The sequence below is a fragment of the Balaenoptera borealis genome, assembly GCF_965194805.1.
Source record: "Balaenoptera borealis genome assembly, chromosome: 1".
In the NCBI taxonomy this organism is placed as follows: Eukaryota; Metazoa; Chordata; class Mammalia; order Artiodactyla; family Balaenopteridae; genus Balaenoptera; species Balaenoptera borealis.
The window spans coordinates 35,638,044-35,663,960 of NC_138860.1; the positions used below are offsets into that span (position 1 = coordinate 35,638,044).

Consider the following 25,917-nt stretch of genomic DNA (forward strand, 5'->3'; position numbering starts at 1 on the left):
ACCTATGAGTGGCTGGCGCAGTGAGGCCTTACTGGGATGACCATTGTGGTAAAGGGAGTAAAATTTCTTTTCCAACTAAGTGGAAAGACCTGACATTATAGGAAAAGGGAGCTGATTGAATCATTCCCCACCAGCCTCTCTGGTCTTTGCAGATAGTGGTCACTTTTAAGAGGTGGCAGGGAATCCTGCAGCCTGGCTGGCACATCAAGAGGGTGAGGGCAGGAGGGAGCTGGAAATGTGCAGAGCTCCCCAGCCTCGAGAGAGCAGGGGGCCCACACTGCCCATCAAGGTGCCTGCAAGGACAGCAATGACATGAAGACCCCCAGAGCAGGGCAGTCCTCCCTTGGAGCACCCCACTGTGGTGGGAACCAGGAGACCTCGGTTCTGGTCCAGGCTTTGTTGAGAGGGAATGAGCTGGCCTTGGGTGAAACTCCTCTCCTTTGGGGGCATCTCTATCCTCATCTGGATAATGTAGGACTGAATGAGATGTTTCCCAAGCTCTGGCAGGTCAAGTTCCCCTCTTCTGAAATGTGTCAGATCATCTGATACGAAGAGATGAGCTTGGCACTAGTGGAGGGAGGGAACACCAAAAACCAGTTTGGGGATGGGGAGCCCAGGGGCAATAGTTGAGAGGCACATACAACTCCACAGAAGGGAGTCCCCCCTCTAAGGATTTCATGCTCCAGCTATGTGCCCCATGGAGAGGAAGATGGGGAGCAACATGGAATGGAAAGAGAAATAAATATTTGTTGTGAGTGAATGAATGAAGGAATGAATGAAGAGTGTTGCGGAGTCAGATCTGAGTTCAAGCTGTGGCTCTACCAGTTAACAGCTTGTGGCCTTGACCAAGTAAAAATTCCTTGAGCCTTGCTTTTGTCCTCAGCATAATGGCACAAGAAGACTTGCTTGGCAGGCTCACTGTGACCATGAGGCCCCTCTGTGAATAGTGGCAACTGGTGCCTATTGTTATCACCACCCCTCTCCCAAGGATGTCCCCGACTCCCCCAGAAAATACAGTCAGCTCCTGAAGAGATACAAAACAGGTTGCAGTGACACAGACAAACGAAAAGTTATTTGTTTCACTTTGGAAAGACTGGTCACATGGCTTTAGTATCTAGTTTGCACTCAGCTCTCCTACCTAACTCAACCTTCGTACAGAATTAGTCTGTGTTCCCTGATCTGTCTGCCTAGCATCTGAGTCTTGGGTGGGGAGCAGATAGGGATGTGGGAGCTTGCTGAGCCCAGCACAGACCCCACACAGGGCCCTGGAGAAGCCACACTTCCTGGCTAAGCTCAGTAAAGCTCTCTTGAGTAAGTGGCCAGTGTAGAGACTGGAGACAGGGGAGGCAGACTCAGGGGGAGCTTATGATGCCCCTTCTCCCACCTCCCTTCTGCATATCTCCTGGCCTACCTGGAACCACAGAGTACTCAACATCTGCCTGAAGGCCTGTTTCCCTCAAGGGACCATGATCCAACTCTGGCCAGAGAGACAATATACAGATTTCAGAGCAGCCCAAAGGCAGTGGTCCACTGAGAGCCAGACAGCAGACCCAGTGCCCTAGTGCCCAGAGCCTGGAGTCACAGGGGATGGCCAGGGGGACAGGGATGCTCGCCCTGAGGAGGCAACTGCTCTCATAGGGCTTGGGTTCTTTCTCTGCTTTAGCTGCCTGGGTCTTCAGAGCTCCCTAAAGTTCATAGCATCTAGCCCTCTATTCTAGAAAAGATGCAACAGATGGCAGGATGTGGGAGGAGGACAGAGAGGACAGGGAGACTTTTGTCCTCTTTCCAAAGAAAGGTCCCACCTTCACCCTCAGGCCTCCCTCCATTCTATAGCTTGTACTTTTATATCAGAAAGTCCTACCCAGGATCTAACTTCAGTCCCTCTTGCTGCACCACAACCCAAGGCAGTCCTGTTCTTGGGACCTGGAAGAAGCTGCAGTCATATTCTCCCAGGTCCTGGACTTTCTCCCCACTTCACATCCAGGTTGGTGGAGTTTGGAGCCCAGATAACAGTGGTAAGAACCCCAGCACCCAGCAGTTTCCCATCATCCCTCCTTGGTGCCTCTTGTTGCTTTCTTTGTCTTACGTCCCAACACATGCCTATTCACTGAGCCCCACAGTGTGCAGGAACATTTACATGAAGCTGCAGGCCAGGCCCAATCCAGGAACCAGTGCAGCCACTCAGGCAGCAGCATGCAGAAGAGTTTAGCAACAGCTGTCAGCCCTGAGCCATGCCCCACCCTGCCCCTCCAACGCCCTGCATTTGCTCCAGGTTTTCCTCCTCTTTTCTGCCCCAGCCCCAGAGATGGGCTGGGGATAAGGAGGATCCTGATGCAGTGGAAGGTGGGGAAGCACCCAGTCTTGCCCAGGTAGATACAGGCTGGGCATAGAGTCCCCTGCCCAGGACAGCATGCAGCAGGATCCCCTGGATCAAGGTGGGAGCTGATGCCCTCCTCTTCCCCATGTGGGACAATCAGTAAAATTATTTGTTTCCTCCCTGAGCATATAACTGCAAGTCCCCCAAGAGTAGGAGTCAGGTCTGGTTCAATGTTGTACTCCTAGCACCCACCATGGTATCTGGTACACAGTAGGCACACAATAATATTTTTAGAAATGAAAATAGATTCATATAAAATGCTCAAATAAAACCAGAGCAGGCGGAAAAGAGAAGGTAGGGGAGAAACAAACAACAAACCCAATGAATAGAAAAGTTACCAACATGGTAAACATTAATCCAGTGATATCAATAACCACTTTAAATGTGAATAAAGTAGGAAGGAGGGTAAGAGGAAGCCACTTTGAAGCTTTTTGCTTCTCTCCACAACATCCCTCCTGGCAGGTAGAAGACCCTGCACCCAGCCCACCCAGATGAGGGACCTTCCTTAGAATCCTTGAGATTTCCATTCCAAGTTTCTGTCCCAGTCACCCAGTCACTTTGCCTTATAAGTCACCCAGCTTAATACATTAAGCCACTTAATTACGTGGTTCTAACTACAAGACCAGCCTTTCTCCTCACAGCTGTCCCTGGGTGGAAGTAGGGAACAGTCTGTTCTCAGGGAGCTGCCCTACACCCCTGTGATTTGCGCCAGGATAATGGAGCAGCATGGAGACGCTGGCAGCATCCCAGAGCAGGGGCCTGGCAAGGCAGCTTCTCTGAGCACTGATCAATGACCATATTTTCAGTCACTTCTGCCACTCTGCAAAGCCCAATAAATCACTCACATCTGCCACGACCCTCGATGTGGGAATCTCACATTATGATGTATGTGGAGAGGAGGAAGCTTATTATATCGAAGCCTTTTTTTTCCATCCACCATTTACAAAAACTTCAAAGTGCTGTGCTCAGAGCCACAAAAAAGAAAATGCAGATTGCTGACAATAATGGGCCTTGGGGACTCAACCAGGCAAGAATCAGGTAGGACAGGCACTGCAGGCACAGGGTAGGGACACCAAAGTGGCCTCCCTCACCCAGCTGATATTAATACCAACAATCTGGGGCATTTGGAAGGTCCAACTCTAGGGTCCCCAACTTTCAAATCCCACAAAGGCCTGACCACCCAAAACTCTCCCTCCCTGACCTCCATAGCTGGTACCCACTATCTCCAACAGAGTCACACCAGTTGGCCAAGGAAGCAAAAGGCTCAAGATAACAAAACACTGGCAGGCATGTGACAGGCATTAGAGGGCCTGGGCTCTAATCAGACTCAAACTTGCTGTGTTAGCAGATTACATCACCTTTCAGAATCTTAGCTTCCTCATCTAAAATGGAGCTGATATCTGCCTAGCCCACCTCCCAGTGTTCCTATAGTAACAACTTGGCATTGAGCTTTACATACAGTCTCTCCTTTCCTCTTTTCACAATCATCTTAGGAGGAAGGCAGCAACTCCACAGATGAGAAGACTGAGTAACTCCCTCAAGGTCACATAGCTGGTGGTCAGAATTGGAACTGCAACTCAGGTCAGCCGCCTCCCAAACCAGGGTTTTGTGTTTCACACAATAATATCCCCATGAGGCTGTGAGGACTTTGAGAATAGGGACTATAGTCTTATGTTCCCCAGTACCCCTTATCGTCCAAGCTTCTCAGACTGCAGTGTGTGTGAGGAGCAAGGCCCAATGGCATTCAGCCTAATGCTGGCCCAGAAGTAACCCTCCCCACCCTTGTTTGGGGAGAAGGCTGTCTGAGGAGTCCAGAAAAAGGAAAGGCATTGTCTTGGATCCTGCAGGAAATAGGAACTCAAATCCCTGCCAGGTCCCTTGCAAACCACCTGTGTGACTTGTTTCTGTTAATGGACAGCCACCTCCACCATATGGAGAGAGGAAAGGCAGGGAACCAGGGTGGGAAAAGGGAAGGCAAGAGGCTCCCCACCTCAGCGAAATGATAGTGGGGCGGCACAGCTCTCCTCACAAAGCACTTCAGCTTGCCTGATAGACAGGGCAGATTTTGTTGTTGCCATTGTACAGAGGCCCAAGAAGGTTCAGTGAGTGCCCAAAGCCATAGCTTGGCTGATTAGTGTTTGAGCTGAGACTGAGCCCAGGTTCCTCTGAATCTGGCCCAGTGCTCTTTGCAGGATGCATGCTACCTGTGGGTGGCAGAGAAGGTCTCCTGGAATCCTTCACAACACTCAGCCCTAGGACCCAGCCCAGGGTCAGCTGGGCTGCCTCTCTAGCCTACCTCCTCCATTCTCACTTCTACAGACCTCATGGGATTATTTCTGCTGCCATGATGTTAGCAACACCTCCTGATTTAGCTTCCCTGCACTTGTGATCAAGGTAGCTGTGCAAATGAGCACATGCAGGCCCTAGAACCTGAGAGAAAGCAGGCAGGGCCTAAAGGAAACCAGATGGCAGGTCAGGTCAGGCCTGTGCCCACTAGCAGCCTCTGTCCCAGAAGTCTCAGCCCTCTTAGCTCGGCCTGTCCAATTTCTCTTAACTGCAAAATCTTGTGTTCTGCCTCCATCTTAGCCTAGAAGCTCTCTGAGGACAGGGGCTGTGGTTCCCCACAGTCTGGAAATCCCTGAGGAGAGTGGTTGGGTTAGTGGGTATATCACAAACAGCATTCACTTTGGTATCTGGCAAGCTGGTTCAAATCCCAGTTTTGCTAATTACTAGCTGGATAACTATTTTCCAGTTCCTTTACCTCCCTGGTTCTCTTATTTCTTTATTTGTAAAAATGGTGTTGATACCAGCCTTGCAAGGCTAAATAAAATTAAATATGCTGGGCTTCCCTGGTGGCGCAGTGGTTGGGAGTCCGCCTGCCAATGCAGGGGACACGGGTTCAAGCCCTGGTCTGGGAAGATCCCACATGCCGCGGAGCAGCTAAGCCCGTGCGCCACAACTACTGAGCCCGCGTGCTACAGCTACTGAAGCCCACGCACCCTGGAGCCCATGCTCCGCAACAAGCCAAGCCACTGCAATGAGAGGCCCGCGCACTGCAACGAAGAGTAGCCCATGCTCGATGCAACTAGAGAAAGCCGGCGCGCAGCAACGAAGACCCAACTCAGCAAATAAATAAATAAAATTTTAAAAAAAATTAAATATGCTACCAAAGAAGGCACTCATCACTGTTCCCGACATTGAGGAGACACTCAGCATGCAGGCACCCCCTCTCCCCCCAGACCACATGTCTCCTTCCTCAGGATCCTATCATGTCAGGCAGCCCCTGGACTCATGGAGGAGCTTGAAGCAGAGAGGGAAGTGCCCCAGGCACTGTACCCAGAACAGTGACAGAGCACGCCTCACCTGTGTATACGGCTCTATGCACCTCCGAGCCGTGCCACGGCCACTTCCCCAGGTGGAGCTCACCAACGTTAGGTCATGGCATGCATGTAAAGGAACCTTTCAAGCCACAGTGGAGGGTGGCTGTGTTAACTGTCCACCCCAACTGCAACAGAGACAGAGAGACACACGTGTGCATGCTGCTATCCATCCATTGTCTTCCCTCCCGTGAAACAGCAGGAAAGGGGAAGAACAAGCCCCTGTGATACTGGAGAGAGATGGTGGGTTTACATTATTTTCATGTGTAATCCCCTCAACAATCCAATGAGGAAGATGTCATTATTTCCATTTTACACATGTAAAACTGAGGCTCAGAGAGTTTGGGCAAGATCATAGAACAAGTAAGTAGCAGAGTCAGGACTGGGAGACCAGCATTGCCAGCCTGACTCCTAAGGCACTCAGAGTTCTGTGCCTCTCAGCATCCCTTCTTTCCTCAGACTCAGCACACACACTGCGTGCTGGATCCTTGCAGCAACCCTGAGAAGCCAGGCAGGGACTGTGAGTCCCCTTTGCTGAGGAAGATGCAGCTCCGGAGAAGTGAGGTGGCTTGTCCAAATGGGTACAGCGGCAGACTGAGTTCCAGCCTCTGAGTTCCTGGCTCCGGGTCTCCCTCTGTACTGGGTGAATTGGGAGATCAAGTCTCCCTGGTTTGGGAGGGGGTTCCCCTGTCCTTGATTCTCCTCCCAAATGTTTCCCTTGAACATTTTTTTCTTCAAACTTTGACAGTAGACCGAACTCAAACTCAGGCCATGTTCTGACAGGAAGACTGCAGCCTAGAGAATGGCCCCTCCTTGCCTGTGTGGACTTCAGCAGTGGGAGGTGACGACCGCTCCTGTGCAGACCCCTTGAGGCCCTGGAGCTGCCCGTCATGGAGGAGTTAAAGCCCAGCAGTAGCCTGCACATCCAGTCCCTGTGAGTTCCCTCCCCACCAGGCCGAAGGCGCCCGCCCACCTCGTGTGGTCAGGGAGTTGTTGGTGTGGAGCCTCCACTCCACTGAGTGCTGGAGATGCACGACCGTCTCCCAGCAGCCAGGAGAGCTGTCTACAGCTCGAGCAGGTGGTAGACAGTGTGGCATGACACCCGAGGGGGAAGAGGGAAGAGGTTTTCTCTTTAAACGTCAGCTCCAAAGACAAACTCAGCCCCTCTGCCAGGCGTGCGGCAGCACCCACTTCCTGATCCTCCTCACTTCCGGGTGGCAGTTGTGTCTCTCTCGGGTCTCTGCTCCACTCATGTACCCATAGCCCGGCAGCCAACATTAGCTCCTTCTGCCACCTCAGTGCCAGGCAGTCAGGCCAGCTCTTGGGTGGTACTCTGCAGGCCAGAGGACAGCTTGGGGTGGGGGTTTGGGAGCCTCCCCACACACACCCAGAACCAACTCATCCCTGAACAATGCAGCCATTTTCCTCTTCTGAGAGCACTGCTTTATAGACAACTCTCTGCAGTAGGGATAAGGAATTGTGCCCATTCTATAGGTGTGGAAACTGAAACCCAAAGAGGTAAGTGATTTACCCAAAATCACCCAGCAGTAAGGCTGGAGTCAAGGCTCAAATGCAGGTCTCTTCATTCATCCATTCAATTGTTCATTCAACATTTCCAGTTACACTTAGATGTTGTGTGACTAATAATAAGTTGTTTAACCTCTCTGAGCCTCAGCTTCCTCAGAAAATGTGGAAAATAGGTATATATTATTACTATTATAAAATATTATTAGTGTCTCTTCATAAAATTATGCAAGGATTTGAATAAGAGAATCCATATAAAGTATTTAGCAAAGGCCTAGCAAATATTAGGTGTTCAAGAGTCACTTGCTACTATTACCATTCATTTATTGGTCAGGCATTGGATACCAAAAATGGGCAGAAACTATGCTGGACACTGTGAAGGAGAGTTGAATAGGCTTGGACCCCACCCTCAAGTTGCTCACAGGCCAGTGAAGGAGGTTACCTTGGTGCAATCTGACAAGGGCTGTGTTACAGGGGAGCATGGGGAGCTGTAAACACACCAAAACAAGGAAGGCTTTGGGAGGAGGTGTCATCTGAGTTGACTATTAAAGAATGAGTAGGAATTAGAAAAGAAAAGGGAACACATTTCTGAGGGGGGTGTGTGTGTGTGTGTGTGTGTGTGTGTGTGTGTGTGTGTTTAAGACATGGTCTTAGATGTTAAACATCCTTCTTTCATCCTTCTCCTCAACTCCAAGGCCTGGACAGGTTAAGATGTAACTGGCTAGGAGGCAGGGAAGGTGAGTTTTGAGCACAGGTAAAACGTGGGGTGGGGTTGAGCATCTTAGGCTGGGGGAGCAACCTTGGCCCTGTGTGCTTGTGTGTGGGCCAGGCCTGCTCAGCCCTCCTGCTGCGTGGCAGCTGGTAAATTGTCAATCTTGCCCAAGAGACTGTGGGTCTGTGCCATTGAGGGCAGGACTTGTGTTGTCAGAAAACATTTCTTAACTTGAACATATAAACTGTGTTCCTACGTCAAGGAAGATTAATGGTGGGGGTAGGGCATGTGGATTGGGTGGGGCACAAACAGGAAAGAGATTAGCCTTGTTGGGACTCTTCCCTAGGCCTTGAATGAGGGACTGGGATGGGCAGGGGCAGGGGTGAGGAAGCAGAATTGAATGAAAGGTCTGAAAACCCAGGATATAATTTTTTGACCTTTAAAAATAAAAAGCTATAGCTCCCTACACACACACACACACACACACACACACACACACACACACACACACACCACTAAGAGCCTGAAGCCACCGTGGCCTCCTGTCATGATTACAGGTGATGATGGCAGAGGGAAGGCATCATGCCTTCACACCCCTCTCTGGCTTGCTGGCTGCTCCCAGACTGTCAGCCCCTGGGCCTGACAGAGCCGCTCTGAGTGGTTTCTGCATCTCTCCCTGGCCCTTGCTGGGCCATCTGAGAATGGCAGCCCCAGGAGCCCATAATGTGGGGTAGGGGGTGTTGTATTTACTCTGCAGAGGATGGGCCACCATGGCAGGTGTGTCTGCTGAGCACAGCGAGTCCCCAAACACACTGAATGTCTTCCTCCCCAGAGAGGATTTACGGAGCTGCCAGCCCCCAGGGGAGCCCTTGCTTCAGCTCCCTCAGAGGCCAACCCTCCAGGAAGGGCTGGACAAGGCCTTGGGAAGACAAGCAGAGCTCAGGAGGGACTATTCACACCCTTTCCTCATAGAAACAGGAGCACAGGGACCAACAGGAGCTGAGCTGGGGGTCAGGAGGCCAGAATACTCCCCCCTAACTTGCCAGGTAAGCTTGAGCGAGACACTTTACTCCTCTCATCTCCTGGGGATGTTTTAATGAAATAACCTTTCACTCTCCAGTACCTGCGTTTGCCCTCTGTGGGTGAATGTAAAATATCCAACTAACTTTTTCTCTACCTGGCTACTCAATCTGCCCCACTAAGGCTTCCTTCCCCCCACAAACACTGATTCAGCCACCTACTAAGTGCCAGCCAGGCATGTGTTGTTAGGTACTGAAATACAATGAGCGAGGCAGATGGAGAGAACCACACCCTGCTCTCACAGAGTATGCAACTCATCTCGATGAGGACTTGTCCCATTGGAACTACAGTGGCCACACAACATCAAGTGGTATGTGAGAACCAAGTTTGGATTATTTGACGATAGTAACAGCCCCCATTTACTGAGTGCCTACTATGTGCCAGCCCCTTAATGTATCTCATCTCTAAGCCTCATTACAACCTTTAGAGGAAGTATTAAGAAGCCTGTTTTGCAGAAGAGGAAATGGAAGCTCAGAAAGGTCAGGTAACTACTCCAAGATGAGATGACACAGTTCCAAGTACCTGAACTTTCTGTCCGGGGAGACTGCTCTTACCCTTCATTCCACTCGCGTACCTCCATAAAGCAGGGGGAGAGAGATGTGTCTCTGAAAAGGTGATCATTAAAAATATCTGGGGTAAAATAAGTCATGGGAATGTAATATACAGCATAGGGAATATAGTCAATAATAGTGTAATAACTTTGTATGGTGACAGACAATAACTAGACTTATCCTGGTGATTATTTTGTAATGTATAAAAATATGAAATCACTATGTTGTACACCTGAAACTAATATTGTAAGTCAATTATACTTCAATAAAAAAATGAAAAAACATATCTGGGGTAGAGGGGCTTTTTTCCAACAGACCTTTCCCTCTGGTGCCCCCAAGAGAATCACTGCCTGGTACATTCCATTCCAGCTGGGTGGGTGTGCATCAGAGCTCTTTGTTCCGTTGGGCTAGAAAAAAAGGGCTAAGAAGTAGCTCTTGCTCTGCTGTAGTCTCGGCCCCTGCTCTCCCAGGGGTGGGAAGCAGAGAATTGGAAGCCTGTGGACTCTGAGAGCAGGCTGCATGGTGAGAGCTGCAAGGTCTGGCCCTCAGGTTCTGCACCAACCTCACCAACTGCACTGCAAAGCTTTCTCTGCTACACAAGGCAAAAGATAGTTTCTGCACAGAAGAGCTGACAGTGCTCCACCAAGCAGTCCAGAGCGACAGAGACCCTGTCCCTGTGTGCCCCATGCTAGCCTTGGGGCTCCCCCAGCCCTACTGCTCTGCCCATCAGGGCTAGGCTGGAGCCGATACTTGATAACTGCCTGTTTATTGATTGACCATCCTCTCTGCTGCATTAGCTGAAACTGGGCCACCCAGTGCCCAATATAGCAGCTGTGAGAGGACCCTGCTGCGGAATTGGGGAGGAACGACCACTGTGCAGGGGATTAACACAATCCCCAGTGCCAGGCCACTAGTGGGTTCCAGCGATGAGGGTGGGAAATGAGGCTGTGGAGGCACAGAGTATCTAGGGAGAGTGCCCACCTGACTGAGGTTGGGTAGAGACTTGGGGGGCCTTAGCTATCACAGAAGCTACTGTGTCTCATTCTGAATAAAGCCTGGCAAGAAGGACGAACCCCCAACTATTCTGTCTCCTTCTGGAAGTTTTAGGGAGCCCAAAGCCACATGTCCTTATTGCTGTGCTTTCAGCCTAAGAAAGCCAAAAGCCTCCTGAGAAGTGAGGTGGGAACAGTAGATGGAGCAGCTGGAGGCACCCAGGAAACTTGCTGGACATTTGAAGGACTCCTTCTTTGGTGATGTGTGAGGCAAAAGGGGGCCCATCTGTTGGACCACATGAAGGGACAGAAGCTGGGGAATGAGCAAGAGAGAGACCACCAGTGGACCCGCCGTTATATCACTACCACTTGAGTACCTACTAGGATCTGAATCTTCTCCCCATTCCTCCCTTCCCCACCCTTCCCTATCTCCAGAAATGGCACCACCATCCACCCCGTGGCTTCACCCTTAATCCTGGAGAGTCATACTTGATCCTTCTCCCACTCTGTACCTCCAGTCCATCACCAGTTGGTTCTAACTCTAACATGGAATAAAACCTATTTGGTTGTGATATATTATCCTTTTTATGTGTCACTGGATTTGATTTGCTAATATTTTGTTAAGGACTTGACATTTTAAAAATGTAATCTGGATTATGTCATTCCTTGCTTAAAGCACTCAAAGGCTTCACTGTGTACCTAGGATCCTATCCAAACTCTTGACCATGAACCACATGGCCTATAAGGCCCTACCTTAGTCCTTGGGCCCCGTGAGGGCTGGACTGACACAGGGTTTAGAGAAGCCAACAAGGGCCAGGCACAGTCAATTCCAGGATGGCTTCCTTCCTCAAATACTTCTCAAGGTGTAATTGTAGCTACCTCCTTGTTTATCTGTGTCTCGGCTCTCTCCCAGCTAGTCCCTAAATTTCATGAGGGCAGGGATCAGGACCGACTTCTTGACCATGATAAGATACCTAATGCCTGGCATGGAATCTGGTGCTTCTGAATTAGTGAAGGAGTGAACTCACTGCCTCCTCCATGCCTGGGCCTGTGCATCTGAACACTCAAATTTATCACCACGAATTTCAGGTGGGCCCTTAATGCTGCCTCCAACTATACTAGACTTTCTGAGTCTAGCCTTTCTCCTACTTCCTAAAGAATTATTTCACACTTCCTACTCTCTCCATCACCTCCTCCCTCTCAGCTGATGACCTCGCTTCCCACTTCACTAAGAAAACCTAAACACTCCGAAGAGAACGTCACCTACCAGCACCCACATACTCTGCCTTTCTGCCTCTTAGATGATCTCCAGGCTCCTCTAAAGCCAATCCCTCTGTGTTTGCCCTAGGTCCCAGCCCTGCTTGCCTAAACAAGGACGTCAATCCAGAAATTCTATCCTTTGCCCTATCATTAGTTTTGCACTCTCTACTAGATCGTCTCAGTCAGTACACAGACATACTAATGTCCCTTCTTAGCAAACAACAAAGCAAAATGCCTTGTTTCCACTTCTCCTGACAGCTCTTGCCCCATGCCTTTATGCTCTGCAACAAAATACCTCAAAAGAGTAATCTACGCCAGCTGTTTTCAATTCCATTCCTCTTCTCTCCTGAGCCCTCTCCAACTAGACTTTCTGCTCCTACCACTCTATTAACATTGCTCTTGCTAAATCCAATGGTAATTCTCAGTCCTCATCTCACTTGACCCATTGGCAGCACTTGACAGCCAATCTCTTGCTCCTCCTTCATATACTCTCTGCTTGGCTTCTAGGACACCACACCTGGGGCTCTGGGTTTCTTCCTATATCTGTAGCTCTCCTTAAGTCCCTTTTGCTGGTGCTTCATCTTCTCCCCAAACTCTCAATGCTCAGTCCTTGGTCCTCTCCTCTGCTTTCTTAAACTTTTAAAAAAATGTTTATACAATTTTGAAATTGTAAAATTTCCATTTACAGTTATTACAAAATATTGGCTATATTCCCCATGTTGTATAATACACCTTTAAACCTATCTTACACCCACTCCCCCACCCCTATATTGCCCCCACCCCTCCCACCCCCTGCACTGGTAACCACTGGTTTGTTCTCTATATCTGTGAGTCTGCTTCTTTTTTGTTACATTCACTAGTTTGTTGTGTTTTTTAGATTCTACATATAAGTGATATCATACAGTATTTGTATTTCTCTGACTTATTTCACTCAGCATAACGCCCTCCAAATCCACCTATGTTCCTGCAAATGGCAAAATTTTGTTCTTTTCTATGGCTGAGTAGTATTCCATTGTATATATATACCACATTTTCTTTATTCATTCATCTGTTGATGGACACTTAGGTTGTTTCCATATCTTGGCAATTGTAAATAATGCTGCTATGAACATTGGGGCGCATGTATCTTTTTGAATTAGTGTGTTCGTTTTCTTCAGATATATACCCAACAGTGGAATTGCAGGATCATATGGTAGTTCTATTTTTAGTTTTTTGAGAAACCTCCACACTGTTTTCCACAGTGGCTACACCAATTTACCTTCCCACCAACAGTGTAGGAGGCTTCCCTTTTCTTCACATCCTTTCTAACATTTGTTATGTGTGTTCTTTCTGTTGACAGCCATTCTGACAGGGTGAGTTGATATCTCATTGTGGTTTTGATTTGTATTTCCCTGATGATTATCTTTTTATGTGCCTTTTGGCCATCTGCATTTCCTCTTTGGAAAAATGTCTATTCAGTTTTTCTGCCCACTTTTTAATCAGGGTTTTTTTTTTTTTTTATGTTGACTTGTGTGAGTTGTTTATGTACGTTGGCTCTTAATCCCTTATTGGTCATATCATTTGCAAATATTTTCTCCCATTCAGTAGGTTGTCTTTTTGTTTTGTTGATGGTTTCCTTTGCTGTGCAAAAGATTTTAAGTTTAATTAGGTCCCACTGGTTTATTTTTGTTTTCATTTCCATTACTCTAGGAGATGGATCCAAAAAAATATTGCTGCGATTTATGTCAAAGAGTGTTCTGCCTATGTTTTTCCTCTAGGAGTTTTATAATATCTGGTCTTACATTTACATTTTTAATCCATTTTGACTTTATTTTTGTATATGGTGTTAGAGAATGTTTTAATTTCATTCTTTTACATGTAGCTGTTCAGTTTTCCCAGCACCACTTATTGAAGAGACTGTCTTTTCTCCATTGTATATTCTTGCCTACTTTGTCGTAGATTAATTGACCATAAGTGCATGGGTTTATTTCTGGGCTCTCTATCCTGTTCCATTGATCTATGTGACTGTTTTTGTGCCAGTACCATACTCTTTTGATTACTGTAGCTTTGTAGCACAGACTGAAGTCAAGGAGTGTGATTCCTCCAGCTCTGTTCTTTCTCAAGACTGTTTTGGCTATTCTGGGTCTTTTGTGTTTCCATACAAATTTTAAAATTATTTGACCTAGTTCTGTGAAAAGTGCCATTAGTATTTTGACAGGGATTGCACTGAATCTGTAGATTGCCTTGGGTAGTATGGTCATTTAAACAATATTGATTCTTCCAATCCAAGAACATGGTATGTCCTTCCATCTGTGTGTGTCATCTTCAATTTCTTTCATCAGTGTCTTACAGTTTTCAGAGTACAGATCTTTTGCCTTTTAGGTAGGTTTATCCCCAGGTATTGTATTCTTCTGGATGCGATGGTAAATGCGACTGTTTCCTTAATTTCTCTTTCTGATACTTCACTGTTAGTGTATAGAAATGCAACAGATTTCTGTATATTAATTTTGTATCTTGCAACTTTACCAAATTCATTGATGAGCTCTAGTAGTTTTCTGGTGGTGTCTTTAGGATTTTCTATGTATAGTATCATATCATCTTCATCCTCTTCTTTATTTCTACTTTCTCTCTTGGGGATCTCATCCAGCCTCGTGTATTTAAACACCATCTACATGCCAATGGCTGTCACATTTACATCCCCAGCCCAGACCTTTCTCCTGAACTCCATCCTTGTATATCCATCCAACTGCCTGTTCAACATTCCACCGAGGTATTTAACAGACACACCAAACTCAACGTGTCTAAATCTGAATTCCTTTTATTGCTCCAAAAACTTGTATCACCTGCAGCCTTTCCCACCTCAAATAATGCACACTCTATATTTCCAGTTGCTTAGAACTAAAAGTTTGGTCATACTTGACTCTTCTTTCTCTCACACCCCACATCCAATCCATAAGAAAACATTTTTTTTCTTCCAAATACATCCAGAATTTAAAAATCGTGGCACATTCATTCAATGGAATTCTAACAGCAATGAGAAAAAACAAAACAAAACAAAAACAAACAAGCAAAACCTACTATTTCGCTCAACAGTATGGATGAATCTCAGACATAATTTTAAGCTTCAGAAGCCAGACAGAAAAGAGTATATACTACTCAATTCCCTTTATAAAATTTCAAGAAAAGGCAAAATCAATCTATAGGGATAAAGGTGAAATTAGTGGTTACCTTTTGGAAAGTACCTTTGGAAAGCACCTTCTGGGGTGTTGAAAATGTTCCAAATATTGATCTGGGGGGTGGTTACATAGATACATCCATATGCCAAAAACTTATTGAGCTATACACTTAAGACTTATGTACTGTATGAATATTTTACCTCAATAAAAAGGATATAAAAAGTTAAAATTTGAAAATGCACATCCAGAATTAATCACTTCTTACCACCTCCTCTGCTTCCTATCATTCTGATTCAAGCCACTTCCCTCTTCTCTTGTCTGAATTACTGCTGTAGCTCCTAACTAGTCCCCTGCTTGCCCCTACAGCATATTCTCAACACAGCAGTCAGAGTGAGCCTTTAAAACCTAAGTCATATCATGTCAATTCCTTGCTCTAAACCTGCAATGGCTCCCCATCTCCCTCAGAGTAAAAGCCAATGTCCTTCCAGTAGCCTCCAAGCCAGCAGCTTATTATCTTTCCAGGCTTGTCTCCAACCACTCTCCCCCTTTATCCCAGCCACACAGACCTCCTTGCTACCACTTTGGGTACGTTCCTTCCCTAGGACCTTTGCTCTAATTATTTCCTCTGTGTGGAATGTTCTCCCAGTATCTGCATGGCAGAGTTCCTCACCCCCAAGATTGTGCTCAAATGGCACCTTCTCAAGGAAGCCACTCTTACCACCCCATTTGAAATTGCAAACCTTTCTCCCCACCCCCATCTTAGCATTCCCGATCCCATTTGCCCTGCTTTTTATTTTACCTTCTAACACTCTACATATTAGGTATTATGTTTATTATTTAGCGTCTGTCCACCAACCCATTAGCATGCAGCCTCCATGAAGATCTTTGTTTAGTTAATGAATGTATCCCAAGTATCCATAACAATGCCTGGTACATAGGAGGCACTCAATAAGTATTGCTGAATGAATGAATGAACAGATTTCTCTATATTAGGGCCCTGTGTGGAGACAAATCAGGGTGACCAGTTGCTTTCCTCTCCCAAAGAACAGAGAAGTTCTGAAAGCAGGTGGCAGGAAGACAGTCCCAAAGGCCCTCTCCACCATGACCAGGGCTGCAGAGAGTGGGTGTGGAGTTGGGTCCAGATGCCCAGCCCAAGCACTGCAAGGTGTCAGGGGCTGATTTTCAGCTCTCCAGCCACCTCCACTCCCACCAAAGGCAGGTTGGGAGTTTCTACTTGGCCACCTTGGTCTGTGGGAATCCACAATCTCAACAGTGTCTAAGCACCCCCAGACAGAGATAGAGACCAGACCAGCCTGCCCATCTCTGTATCCCCAGGCCCCACAAAGTACCCAGTAAATGGTCAGTACTCAAAGTATGTTTATGAAATAGATAAATGGATATCACCAGCTCCCTAACTGAACAGCTCTCTGCAATCCTGCTAAGGAAAAAACTTCCAGGGTGAGGAGCATTGCAGGATAAGATGCCTGATCTCCTTTATCTTTTGGGTCAGGGAAGCCCTTTGCCAGCTGTCCCTGTCTCCCTGCCCACCCACAAGCCAGTATTTCCAAGGGGACATGAATGCCAAGGCCCACCTACCCGCCTCCCCTTTGTATCCCAGCCCACCATCAACTGCCAGCCTTTTCTTTGTTCTACAGAGCTGGTAGCCTCCTTTGGGCTTGAGTTAAGAAGGAGGCTGAGGCTGAAGGGGTGATTCATGCAGCTCAAAGAGCCAGGTATCGTCCTTCCTCTCTGTTCTGTGCCCACCCTGCCAAATGAGGCCAACAAGGAAGTACCATACTCCAAGCCCTCTACTCTAGGGACTGCTCTCCTCACTAAGATGCAAAGAAACAGGATGCCCAGGCCTCAGGGAATAGAGACTAGGCAATGTGGACTAGACTTGGGGGCCAGACAGTCCTGCCCTACCTAGCCCAGAAGGGCAAATGGGCAGAGAAATGCCAGGTGCACCTCTGGGGGTTTTCAGTTTTGGTGAAACTGGGCAGGAGGAGAAGGGAGAGTTGGAGGAAAGGGAGTTGGGAAATATTTAACCTTATAAGAAAATCCTTACAGACAGAAGTTGTGCTGTCTACTAGGAGGCAAAACCCAAAGTTCTAGGCTTGGCTCTGATCCTACAAACAATGTGAATTGTGGGTATCACTGTAGTGTTATTTGTAAAAATTAAAAATCAGTAACAATCTAGTCAAAATTATAAAAATGAGTCAATAAAATATGATAATCATTTATTCAAAAAATGTTTATAGCATGCCTACTCTGTGCCAGGCATGGGGGTTACATAGGTAGGTGAGCAGATGTGGTCCTGGCCTTTTTGGTGCTTACCAAGCCCAGAAAAACTACCTGGGCCAGGAGAGATGGGGAAGGAAAAATAGATCCACCCGGAGTAACTAACAGAGGAAATGAACCTGGTCTAGCAGGGGAGGGGGTCAGAGAAGGCCTCCTTAAGAAGGGGCTGTTTTAGCTAAGACTTGAAAGATGAATAAAAAGACAATCCAATATTATACCATTATAAAAATCCTTAGAAAATATTCTTTATTGACATGGGGGAAATGATTATAATGTAACATTAAGTGTATAAAATAGGATATAAAAACCATAGATGCACTCAACTATGTAAAAATAATTATCTATCTAACATCTATCTATCTATCTATCTATCATCTATCTATGTGGGAAAATTTTCTGGAACACCAGAAATTTAACAGTAGTGATCTGCAGGTGGCAGAATTACTGGTTATTTTGTCATCTTTATTTTTTTCTATATTTCTCAAATTTTTAACAATAAACATGGATTGCTTTTATGCTTGGAAATAAATATCAAATATCAAACACAACACAGCCTCCAAGGCTCTGCCCCATGACCTCTGGGTAGAGGGGTTCTTCAGAAAGTAGCCTGGCCATTCCCTTGCTTCCAAGCAGCACTCCTAAAGCACTCGGAGGCTTCCTAGATGCCATTCCAATGTCAGCTGGGAGAAGCTTTCACCACTGATACTAATCTGGATTGCCCAGAGTGCTCTTTAGCATAACCCACCTGAAGGCTATCCCTAGTTCAAACAAAGAAATTACCTTTTTAATCACAAAGTTGACATTCTTCCATCACTTTCCCCCTGTAAGCCCACCATTAATTTGCTGACTTAACCTGTGGAGGCTGAAATTTCTCTGTTCTATTCCTTGCAGGTAAGCCTTTTACATCAAAGGCTGGGGAGCAAGAGTCAGAATTAGGAGGAGAAAAGAGGCTGTGGCTCAGTGACCTTGAACATGCTGGAACTCTGGGCCTCTGTTTCCTCTTCTCCAAATGTGAGGGAGTTGGGCATCAGGGCTTGCTATCACTCCTCTTCTGTCTCAGCCACTCTAGGCCAATGACTAATCCATCCATACAGGAGCTAGAGATGGCCTACCTCTGCTGAAAGCAGATGGCACCACTAGAGAGCCCAGGCTAGCTGGGGGGTTGGGGGAGAGGGCTAAATTGATGCCTAAAAGCAAACATACCTTAATCTACCAGATTTCTTTCCCAGAGCTCTGGTCCAGCAGTCTGGCCTCCCCCACACTCTGCTGTACTTCCCTGGCCAGCAGCCCAGTTGGGCAGGCCTCCAGCTGTGGACAGAGGCAGGGCTGCCAGGGGCTCAACTGCCCACTGGAGTGAAGGTGAGGAGGGAGGGAGAGGCACCAAGCATGGGCTGGAGCAGAGTGCAGAGGCCATGGCAAAAATCAGAGGGGAAATATCACCCCCGCTGACAGCCGTGAGGAAACTGCTCCATAAATCCTATAGCTTCTCGAGGCTGATTCAAAACAAATATGGGCTCACTGGTTAAAGGCATCTCTGGTAGACAGACCTGGATTCAAATCCTGTCTTGGCTCCTGATAAGATGTTTGGGAAAATTACTGAACCTTCCTGAGCTTTAGACCTCAGTGTATCTATAGACGTGTCTAGAATGGGGATAACAATAACCTCTACCAGCAAGAAACTATGAGCATTAAATGAGATAAAGCATATAAAAATATAGCATTGTGCCTAGCTCATAACCACTAGGAGCTTAAAAACACAACACAATCTTCCCAGGATTTCAACACAGTATTGGCAAGAGTCATGGTAAGGAAAAACTATAGAAAGTTAGAGCTGAAAGGAACCTCAGAGACCTCGAATCCAGAATCCAGTCCCTTCATTTAACAGACGGTGGCAGGGGGTGTGGTGGCAAAGAGGAGGCTCAGGGATTGAATAACTTATCCAAGAAGGTTGCACAGCTAGTTTGTAACAGCAAGGTTCAAACTCAGGTATTTCTGACTCCCAAATACCCATCACCCCTTCACCCCACACCAACCCATCTAGTCACAGACAGGTCTCCTTCCCACAGAGAGGGCTGTGGTGGTCAGGGAGTGGCACTCCTCCCCATAACAAGCCCCCTGGAGTAGGTATCAAGTTGGCACAGAGTGCCACCAAGAAAACCCAGGGATTCCCTAGAAGTAGGAGCTGAGGGGGATGGGGTATCCATTACCAAGCATGTGGAGGTGCCAGGCAAATAACCTGTAAAATACCTTTAAATAACCACAGGTTATTGATGAATCAACAATTTAAGCTTTTTTTTTTGTAACTGGATCACACTACACGATGTGAACCTTTTTTTCTCTTGGCTTTCTGCCAAGTGGAAGGAAATAAAATTTGTAGTTGCCTGACCAAACCATGCCTTGCTTGGTGAGGGGCCCAGCTGACTCCTGTCACTGAATGCCCCAAACATGCCTCACCAATGCTTGGGCAGTATTTCTCCCTGGTTCCCAGGCCACATCTACCTCTGTCTGGCTTGTCAGGGCAGGGAGCCAGGCACCTGGGGACCTCCGGCAGAAAGGTGTTCTCCCAGACCCAGCAGCCTGCTGACTCCAGCTGCCCAGAGGGCAGCAGCGCAAGCTGTTCCTCCTGCACGGGCACCTGGAGTGACCCGTCACCTCAGCCCAGCCTCCAGGATCCCAGCTTTGGAAGCTAGGCCCAGCAGCCTTTCTCTAACTCAGGAGAAAGACTCCTCTCTCAGGCACTACTGGGGTGTGGCTCTGAAGGAGCCACCTGAGCTGATAAGGGCAGCTGTGGTCAGGGCCCTGAGGTAGAATGCTGGGAAGATACAGACCACAGCACGATGGTTAGAGGTTAGACCCCTGGAAGGCCTGCCTGAGGCTCAACCGTGTGAGCTCTGAAAACTCATCCAATTCAATCAACATTTACTGAGTGTCTGCTATGCGCCAGACACTATGCTAGGCATTCTGGAGAATTTGTAGAAACGAACAAAACGTGGTCACTGCCCAGGTCGCTGCACTTGAGGCATGACAATCTAGCAAGGAAGAAAAACATGTATAAATATAACTTAACAGTACTTTGACACCTCCCTGGAAATGTGGTGTGTCATGTGTGCCCATGTGTGTGTGCATGTGTATAAGGGCATATGTGTTGTTATGTAAGAGCATCAGTGTGTGTGGTGGGGGGGGGCGCAGGGCTTGCCTATTCAGACCCACTTTGAACCATATGTTAACAATGATAATAAAACTACAAAATAAACCTACCACTTATGGCTTGCATATAACGCCAAGTGCATTATACAGTACCACGTGCTTTATATGTAGGAGTTTATTATATTCTTCCAATCATCCTAGGAAGAAGGTACTATTATTAATGTCTCCTTTTATTGACGTGTAAGTTAAAACTGAAGGAGGTTAATAAGTGACTTTCTCAAGGTCATACAGCTAGGAATTCATAGCAAGGATTTGAACCCAGGCCTGTATTGTTAGCCTCTATGCATACCTCTGCCTTGGCCCTCCAACGACAGCTCTTAAAGACCCCCAGCTCCTCAAGGCTGGAGCAAGGAGCAACAGAAGCTGTCTTCTGGAAGAATGAGCCTGCAATTCTGCCAGCACAGCCATCGCCATCCCCACAGGACAAGGAGGGCACATTCTGTGGGCCCGTAACCTCTGTTACATCATGACCAGGCCTTTGGTTTGCATTGGCACCCACTCAGTAGACCAGATTTCTTAAGCAGCCTTCCTATATTCACATATCTGCATGACTTTCCTAATGTGGCAACACTTTGTTATAATCGCCAGGCTCAGAGGCCCAGCCCACTCTAATGGGTTGAAATCAGGTTCATTGGTATAGCCCAGCCACAACCTGGGGCTAATGGCAGCATGAAGGCCCCTCAGTGGCTGAGCTTACAGGGTTTCTGGGCTGCCTTCCCTGTCTTCCTTTCTCCCCTGAGCGGCAGTCTTCACCTCACCTTCCCTGGGAAACTTGGAGGTTGTGAAGGAGGTAAACAGGGCAGAAACACTGCCATCAGGGGGCTGGGACACTGGAGGAATCAGGAAGGAAGGGGAGCAGTGGAATCAAGGCTCTGCTCCCAACCAGCTTCAGGAGGTTCTCTGCATCTGTTTCCCCTTTACCAGCTCCTACTTCACCTCCCTTATAGGATCATGATGAAAAGAGGAAAAACATGGTGCATTATAAAATCTTTGAAAAATTAAATGTCTACAAATGTAATGCAAACAGGAGAAACATGGGTGCCTAGGCCTGCCTGGGCAAGTTGTCAGGTGAGGCCAGAGGCTCCATGTCCCAGTTATGGAAGCTACTCCAGGGACAGCAGGTGCCGAAGACGTCTAGAACTCCGCAGTAGAAAGGGAATCTACTGGTGAGAAGATTTAAAGAGGGGGCAAGCACGCCTCACAAGAATGTCCCAGTGAGGCCAGCACTGGCAGTGTGCCCAGGCATTTGCTGGCACTTGGTGGCCCAGGCACTGCCTGGTGACAAGATTATGGCCTGGCAGGCCCAGGGAAAGAGCCCCAATGTGGACTGGACACCTGCATGACAGGACTGCCACTATTAGGTCACCCACCCTGGTGCTGCCTGGACACAGCATAAGCACCTCTGCTGTGACCGGAAACACAACATGGTTTTGCAACACAACAGGAACATTAAGAGCCTGCCTCCTCCTGCCTGCAACAGAGATCCCATAAGTGGGAGTTGGGCAGAGGTAAGCAGACTGTCTGGGTTCAACAGGACAGCCCTGGGGCATGGAGCTGGCTAGCACAAGGGTATCTGCAGAACAAGAAAGAGTATCCTCAGGAAGCTTTCCCAGGTCTGGTTAGAGAAGCAGCACTCCTGTCCGTGGTGTGCCACCCTAAGCCCATCCTAGCAATCTGCTCTGCCCCTTCCACTTCCCTCAAACTGGTGGAGATCAGCTCATTCCCAACCAGGGCTCACTGTCCACCCCACCCCCGCCCCCCCAGGCCAGGCTGAACAGGCAGCCTCAGGTTCCCTGGCTGGGTCAGGAGAACAGTGGAGCTTCAGCTCTGGGGTCCTGAGCACTTCCAGGTTCACATTCCTCCAGCCACCCAGCCCCCTCCTGCTTCAACTTCAGTTCAGCCTGATACTGTAGAGCAGAGGAGAGGAAGGCAGAGTGAGGGCTGGGGCACAATGGCCCAGAGACTATCCGGCTTACTTGGGGTCTTATGCTCTACCTTTTATCCTCTGTAGATGGCCCTCAAGCCACCCAGCATGGGGCACAGCAGGTACCTTCAGCTGCTCTGGACTCACCTGAGCGGGATCTTGACACGGAGGTAGCGGTCGACAGCAATTGCCAGCAGGGCCAAGATGGAGCTCTGAGTGAGGATGAGGACAGGGCAGGCGACCATGAGGCAGGTGTGGAAGTAGGTCTGTGGCCCAATGTTGATGAGGATGGCAAGTGGGATGACCAGAGCGCCCACTGCCACATCAGCCACTGCCAGGGACACGATGAAGCAGAACGTGGCATCCCGCAGTGCCTGGTTCACCTTCACTGCCCAGATCACCAGCACGTTCCCAGGCACGGAGACCAGGGCGATGAGCACCTCGATGCCAATATACGCGGCCTGGAAGGCCGAGATGGAGGGCGGCATGGTGGGCACAGGCTGGGCACATCAGCAGACAGGCACCAAGGGGCAGGAGGCAAGCACCTGTGGTCACGGAAGCCTGGGGTGGGAAGGCCTGTCTGGGAGGGGGAGGGGAACCCAGGCAGCTCTGGAAGTCCAGCTGCCCTTTGGAGATGTGCCCCACTTGGCACATCTAGTGCCTGCCCAAGCTGGTGGGGTACCCTAACCCTTTCTCTGCCGAATCTTTGTCCCCTCCCCTTATCAATCCCAGAGGATCCATTCGACAACATAAAATAGCAGCACTCACTCCTCCACTGGCTTTTCTATCAGGTGTGAGGCAGTTCCCAGCACACACTCACCCAACAGGGGTCCCCCGTGCTTGGCTCTGCCTACCCATGCCCACAGAACAGGATGCAGGGAGCTCACCATCCTGTCTGCTGGTGGCCAGGGAGTCCCAGAGGCGGTGCCCAAAGTTCCGGGCACCTGGTGCCGCTCAGGGCTTGAGGCCGCGCCAGGCAGGGCTGGGCTCTCAGCACCGCGCGCAGCAGCTCACAATCCTCCAGGCTCCCGCCGCAGAGCTCCTAGCCCGGCCTTTCAGGCAATCACATGGTGCGGCAGAGACTCAGCCCGGACGCTTTTAAAGACGTAGCGCCCCTGTTTCGCACCTGGGACTGGTCTGGCAGACGTGGGTCTGGAGGACTGAGCCCAGCACCAAGCCAGGGTGCGGGGTCCCCTTTCCCCAGCTTGCAGCGCACACATGCCCTGCGCCCACCCACCAGAGGCACTGCTGGCTCCTGCTTCCTAGCAGTCCCCGGTCCCGGTCCGGCTCTGCCAGGGACCCTCGCACACACCCTGCCCCAAGGGGGCATTCTAGTCGCCTCTTTCAACCCTTTCCTGCATCCCCACTGGGGATGACCCGGAGGCGAACTGAGGTACAGACTTACCCAAGGTGACCAAAGCTGGCGGAGCTCCTAGCCACCTGAATGGTTCTGTCCAAGCGCCCTCCCAGCTCCACGCCTTGGGCAGCCTCTTGCTCCAGGGATGCCTGAAGAATCCAGGGCCAGCCTGTCAGGTCCAGAGGGATGGCAGCTGTCTGGGACTCGACTCGGGCACCCGGCGCCTCCGTCGCCCACGGCGCCAGAGCTGAGTGGCAGTCGGGCTCCGCACAACCGGAGCGGGTGGGGGCGGCGGCGGCACCGCGGGGCCCCTCCCTCCTGGCCCTCTGTCTCCTCCCCCATCCCCTCCTCTAAACAAAGGCAGTGATTCTGGGTGAGAAAAGCTGAGAAACGTGAGCTTGTCGTAGGGTTTGATGTGTGGACCCTGTCTCAAGAGTGGACAGCGGTGCAGCCTCCCTGTGTTCACTCTCCCTCTCTTCTCACATGTGGGGTGTCAGCGATCCCTCCCCCTGTCACAGCAAGGCATCTCACCTGCAAGACTCCAGGATGCCCCCCTTCTCCATTTCCCCCAACAGTCAGTTGGAAGTCCTGGCAGACTCCCGGACCCCTCAATCCTGAAACCCTGCTTTCCCATGAAATCAGCCCCTGCATATTCCAGCACACATTGCTTTGCAGGCTCTATCCTGAGTAATTATGTTCCTTTCTCCTCTATCTGGTAATTTCCATTTTACAGAAGAGGACACTGAGGCTCAGAGAAGTGACCTAGCTTCACAAGGTCATCTACATCAGTGTCACCTCTTTGTGTGCTCCTTTTCTTTCCTCCTTCTCCCTCTTCATAGCACGGTACCTAAGCCATAGGTATCCAGTCCAATTTCCACATGTTATTGATGAAAAAGCAGACCCAGGGAAGGAAGGGACTTTCATAAGTTCCCACAGCAAATTCTAACAGAACCAGAGTAAGAAACCATGCTCCTGACTCCCAGCACAGGGCTCTCCACCACTGTGCTCCATCCTGATCCCACTCTTGGCTGTCTCCTGCCACAGTTTCAGTTTAGGTGGACCACTGGTATTGCCTAAGGACCACCCCACGGCAGATGCTCACTCAGACCAGGTGCCTTACAAAGAACCCGACTTGAGAAATCCTTGTTCATGGATATTGGGAAAGAGCTCTATGAGGGCGAAGAGAGGCTGGGAGATCCCAATGCCGCCTGGCCACATCCCAGTCACTGAGGTCACTGCATTCTTGTTGGGTTTCAGGATGTCAAGAGAGGAGTTCTGCTGAGAGGAGGGTGCCAACTAAAACTGCCACTTGTCATCTGCCTCTACAAGGATTAGGTCACTAGCCACTGCAGTCCCTGATCTTCAGCACGGGAGCTCAGGGCAGAGATCAGGAACGAGGCACTCTAATGAGTTTTAGATTGTAATATGTGAATCATGACTAAGTGTTAAAATGAAACTATGAGCTCTCTGGTTGTATCTGTCTATATGTCTATGTTGGCATATATGTCTTTACCTTTGGATGGTATTAGCTGTACTTAATTGGCTTAAAGGAAATTAAGTGCTTATATAAATTTCTCAGAAAGGAAACTTGCCAGAATGAATTTTGTGTTCATGTGAACTAGGAAATATTCAGTGTTAAAATAATACCTGGTATTAAAGTTAAAGTTTGTAGATTTAATTAATATAGATATGTCTTTAGAGTCATCAACATTAAGTGTAATACTTTTATTGTATCAATACCTAGATTTCATAGAAGTCAAATAAGATCTTATTACATCCGTTGCAAACTTGTCAGCAAGAAAAATAACTTGGTATGATGAAATTTTTATAAGTAAATTAAATGTAAGTGAGATAAAAGCTTTTGGGTGAACTTTTTAGGAGTAATTATATTTTAAGAATGTCTACTTAAAAATAATCTCTCCAGCTATCTGGTAACTTAAAAGTTTAGAGTTGTGCTAAGTTAAGTTAAATGATAGAAGTTTATTGAATAGCTAAGTCATTCCCAAATAAAATAGGATACTGAAACATTAATTACTGAACATTGGCTTCCTTTTACAGAGAAACTAAAGGTATTGAGGATTATTAATAAATGTATTTGGTGCC

At 48.3% G+C, this 25,917-nt stretch overlaps 1 protein-coding gene across 8 annotated transcripts in view; it reads right to left on the bottom strand.

Moving 5' to 3' along the window:
* The window catches only part of ADORA1 (adenosine A1 receptor), a 34,999-nt gene extending 10,890 nt beyond the window's left edge, over window positions 1-24,109 (bottom strand). Inside the window, exons 1-2 of one of the 8 annotated variants that reach the window (XM_082391461.1) lie at window positions 23,863-23,998; window positions 22,605-23,002 (exon numbers count right to left, since the gene is read on the bottom strand). In XM_082391461.1, coding sequence (XP_082247587.1) covers window positions 22,605-22,945 — 341 coding nt within the window. In that variant the 5' untranslated portion in view covers window positions 22,946-23,002; window positions 23,863-23,998. Of the gene's footprint in view, window positions 1-22,604; window positions 23,510-23,862 lie in introns of those variants that run through there. The other 7 variants (XM_082391464.1, XM_082391465.1, XM_082391463.1 and 4 more) reach the window with 7 other exon arrangements.
* Between the last annotated feature and the right edge of the window lie 1,808 nt (window positions 24,110-25,917).